General features: G+C 45.8%; 1 protein-coding gene across 1 annotated transcript; it reads right to left on the reverse strand.

The window, feature by feature from the left end:
* Positions 1–2,194: 2,194 nt before the first annotated feature.
* Positions 2,195–3,859, reverse strand: LOC104936142 (urotensin-2 receptor). Its single transcript, XM_010752121.3, has one exon. It carries the CDS (start codon positions 3,320–3,322, stop codon positions 2,237–2,239), a length of 1,086 nt encoding a protein of 361 aa, XP_010750423.1. The 5' UTR covers positions 3,323–3,859; the 3' UTR covers positions 2,195–2,236.
* Between the last annotated feature and the right edge of the window lie 528 nt (positions 3,860–4,387).

Consider the following 4,387-nt stretch of genomic DNA (forward strand, 5'->3'; position numbering starts at 1 on the left):
AGAAAATGTTGAAAAGAGTTGTTGGACAATGTGGGGAGAAGAGAGAAACCGAAAGGAGGAGCAGCCATTTTTCCACATCTATGCTGTGACACTGTTTGTGAAGCACCAAAGGAGGCTGCAATGAATTTATGCATGAGTTTGTGACATTTGACATGCGAACACACACAAAAGTGAAAGTGTAGCGGAGTGTACATTGTTAGTCTGAAATATCACTGCTCTAGATTCATTGGGATAGGATTCATGATTATAAGAAATCTGACACTGTGTCTTTATGGAACATAGCAGCCATGTCCAGACACATACATAATATAACAGTCCATCTTGCTGCGTACACACGGTTTGTTTTCCAGTCTCGGCCTGGTGAATCTAAAGACAGTGTAGCTTTACAGCAGATGGTGGTGCAAGCTGAGAAGATTTTAATAAGTCCGATTAAAGTAAAAGAGCTGCCCTTCAGTTCTAGGAGCCATCTTGATTAAAGAGTTATGAAGTCTCCATAAAACATGAGACGCAGCACTCATTAAGATACCTGCCAAAAGGAACATCATGAACAGAAGGGACCGTCCTCTCTCTGCACTTCTTTCTTTTGGATGTTGATCAAATCAGGTGATCAGTTGTTGGATTAAAAACAAATTGTGGATACCACATAAACACAAAGCTATGATAAAGTTCCAACACAGCACACAACTACAGTAGTCGGGGGTGAGTTTATTACAGCAGTGAGAGTGTGTGTGGGAAAATGCGTGAAAATTCAGTGAAAGGGATTGATTTTTTGTAAATTTCTCCTGCCAGATAACACCTCTGAGGTCCAGATGTGGTCACACATCAGTTCCACTGAGCTAAATTCAGTCACAAAGCAAAACACACCGCCTGTCTTTCTGACTCACCATGTGTCTGGTATGGAAATAGATTATTTGGAGCTTTCATCAGTGTTGTGATGGTAGATAAAAAGTAAACTTTGTGCACAGGACCACCCATGTCCAGGGATGGATCACTAACCGGGCAGAGCAGTCAGCTTGGTTTGGATAATTTGATTATTATAAACATTATTATCTAAGAATGGTCTCATGTCATTACCTAAATGTGTTTTCTTTACAGAACAGATGACAGGAAGTGAGCGGAAGGAGAGATGCATAACGACACGCAACAAAAGTCCTTGACTGAACTCTATGCCGAATGTGCAGGGCCTCAACCCCCGAGGCCCCATATGCCCTGAGGCATATTCCTAATGAAGTCACGTTTAATCAAATAACCACAAATGATGTATTACGTGAGCTTTCATGCTGCATTTTATTTAGTTTGTGATAATTTGATTAAGTGCAAATTTGTTTAAGAACATGAAGCATGTAAGCAAATTAAAATGTTCCTGCTTTAGGACAGGACCTCGAGAGAACGGAGGAGCCACCTGGAGGCATTTACCACCCAATTCTGAAACTGTTCTTTAACAAATAGCCACAAAACAATTGCCACAGAGAGAACCTGGAGCCACCTGGGGCCACCTCTGAATAATAATAGACCTTTCCACCACAGACATTTTGACGTCTCAAAGCACAGGTGTAACTAATAACATTAACACTGACTCCATTCCATTAAGTGTCCCAGTACGTCATGTCATTGAATGAGCAACCTTGGAGCTGGATCACCTATTTGTGATGCAGCCATCCTTAATGTTCTCAATTCCACCTGTATGCTCCCTGCTGTGAAAAGGGTCTATCCAGCTTTGGCAGCAGGTGGGGGGCTTAGGGCCCAACAGCACTTCTCCAGGCTCCAGGCCCCTCTAGTGCCACACTTTTTTGCTCCTGGTTAATCAGAACTTCATCACTTTCCACAGAGTATTACTGTTTGTTTTCCTTTGAAACGTCTACACTTCTTTGTCTAAACCCACTTAGCTGCTGCAATGTTGTTATGTTTGAAATAAAATTGCAAGTAACCTGCAGCCATCACTGTAACTAACCACTGCAGAGTCAGTTCATCCTCTGAAGGAGAAGAGCACAGGGAAAGAAGTGTCAGGATGCTAATGAGGACCAGGGGACCAGAAATGTCCAGTCATGGATGTAATAAACAGGTTTCCCCTGACTGGCAGGCATTTTTATTATGTCTGGAGAGAAAATGAACGGCGATGAAGCATTAAATCTGTGACTTTGCGCACCAGTGCGCACGACCCGTGCGTAATAGGGAGGCCGCCACTCACCGATTGCGCTTCCAAAAGCTTCCTCTTCACATCCACTCGCTTCACACTTCACTTCAGCGTCCCCATGACCAGCGTCTCCGAGTTGAACTCAAACTGATTGCTGGAGGACGCAGACTTCCCCCACGAGTAGAGGCTGGGCGGCCGCTGCTTGAACGAGGATGTGTACCTGTAGAAGCTCCTGTGCCTGTTCTTCAGGTACTCCCTGTAGTTCTTGGTGAGGAGCGTGTAGAGAAAGGGGTTAATGCAGCTGTTGCTGTACGTGAGGCTCGCCACCAGGTAGTTGATGCAGGTGTGTGTCTGCGAGGCCAGGCTCAGGGGTTTGTTGTGGTACAGGGGCAGCAGCTGCCAGATCCAGAACGGCAGGAAACAAGCCCAGAACACCAGCACGATGGTGAAGATCATGATCAGGACTTTCTGCTTCGGTGACCGCTTGCTTCCTTTGCTGATCACAGAGTTGCGTTGGGATTCTAAATAAGTGCGGGCTAACTTAACATACAGGTAACCAATAATCAGCCCCGGTGCCATGATGCTGGTGCCAAAAAGGACAGTCACGTACACTTTATAAGCCAAGGGCGCCCAGGTAGGTGCGCACATCCTCTTAACACCCCCATCCGGTGTGTTCTTAGTAGTCTGGGCGACCATGATCATCATAGGCACAGTGAGGACCAGAGAAAGGAACCAGACCCCCCACGCCAGAGCTTTGCGGTAACTCTTGGAGCGTCTCACCGTGTCCAGCGGCTTGGTGACGGCAAGATAACGCTCCGAGCACATGACAGTGAGGGTGAAGATGCTGGCGTGCATGGTGAGGAGGTCCAAGCTGAGCAGGATGCGGCATCCCACATCCCCGAAGTACCAGTCCTTAAGGAAGTAGGTGGACACCACGAAGGGGATGGTGGAGAGGTAGAGCAAGTCCGCCAGAGCCAGGTTGATGATGGAGATGTACATAGAAGTAGCGAAGCGGATCGAGTGACACATCACCACCAGGGTGTACACATTCCCAGATACTCCGATTATATAGACAACGGAGAGCAGCGTCCCGAAAGTAGAGGTGATAACGAGTTCATGATCCACAGTCCCGGATCCGCCGCCACCGACCCGCGGTGGACTCGTGTTTAAATTCATGGAATTGTTCATCTCTCGCCCTGATGATCCTCTTTCTCCTGCTTTTTTTTTCTGTTGTTTTAGCTCCGCGCTCTCGGACAGAGCCGGAGAAGTTTGGAAAGATGCGCACCGGCACAGGTTGTGTCTCGCTTATCCGCCTCTGCGCTCACTGCCTGCTGCTCTTTGCTCCTGACGTCACTGCTGTAACACTCACACCGGGGGAAAAAAGTGGAAGAATTTCAAGCGTCTCACGGCTGCGAGCTCCATTTGAATGAAAGAAATATGTATAGGGGCTGAGAAAATAAGAAATAATGATTTATTGGGACATTTGATTATGCCAAAATGTTTTATTAAAAGTTTGGCACGCACTGAGTACGCACCTGATGCAACACCAGAACCAAGTCTGTAAAATGAACCGTGGGAGTCCAAACCACAAAAAAGTCGATTTTACGCACAGACTTGGATTTCAGAAATCTCCAAGTTCATCTCCTGTGTGACATTTCCAATTAGTTCAACCAGCACAGATAATTAATCTCTCCTCTCTCTCTGACCACATTTACCCTGTGAGCGCACCCCCACAGACAGAGCCTCTGATTCTGTACCACAGATCCAATTAAAGTCCATTCTTGCGCATATGGGCCAGCATGCGCCTCATCATTTACCACTGATTGTCGCGGAATTCACAGAAAAAAGTGATTAAAGATGATAATCACTACATGCAGACGGTTTCAAATGTCAGTGAATAATTTAAGAACAGCATCTCACAGTAGTGTGTTTCTCTTACAGATGTAGAAATGCGTGTTAATGATACAGCCTCACCTCATGACGTGACTTCAATTAAAGCTCAGTGCTTTTATTTAGGGCAACACAATGCAATTAATTTGTTTATAATCATAATCATCACTGCACCCTGTGGGTTTGTTAGGAAGCTAAACACTGCAGCACACATGTTCTTTCAGTACAAGACACCACTGTCCCACCTGTTATTTATAAAGTTGTCTCGTTATTGTGATTTTTCTTTCACTTCAGTGGCTGACTTTGCTCTCTTGCAGCCCCACTTGTGTCCCTAAATTGATGAGTATGTCCTGAGCCAGCAAT

The sequence above is a fragment of the Larimichthys crocea genome, chromosome XVI (genome assembly GCF_000972845.2).
Source record: "Larimichthys crocea isolate SSNF chromosome XVI, L_crocea_2.0, whole genome shotgun sequence".
Classification (NCBI taxonomy): Eukaryota; Metazoa; Chordata; class Actinopteri; family Sciaenidae; genus Larimichthys; species Larimichthys crocea.

What these genes read in the sequence shown, in the direction of transcription:
- LOC104936142 (XM_010752121.3), bottom strand. Translation starts at nt 3,322, where the DNA reads ATGAACAATTCCATGAATTTAAACACGAGTCCACCGCGGGTCGGTGGC.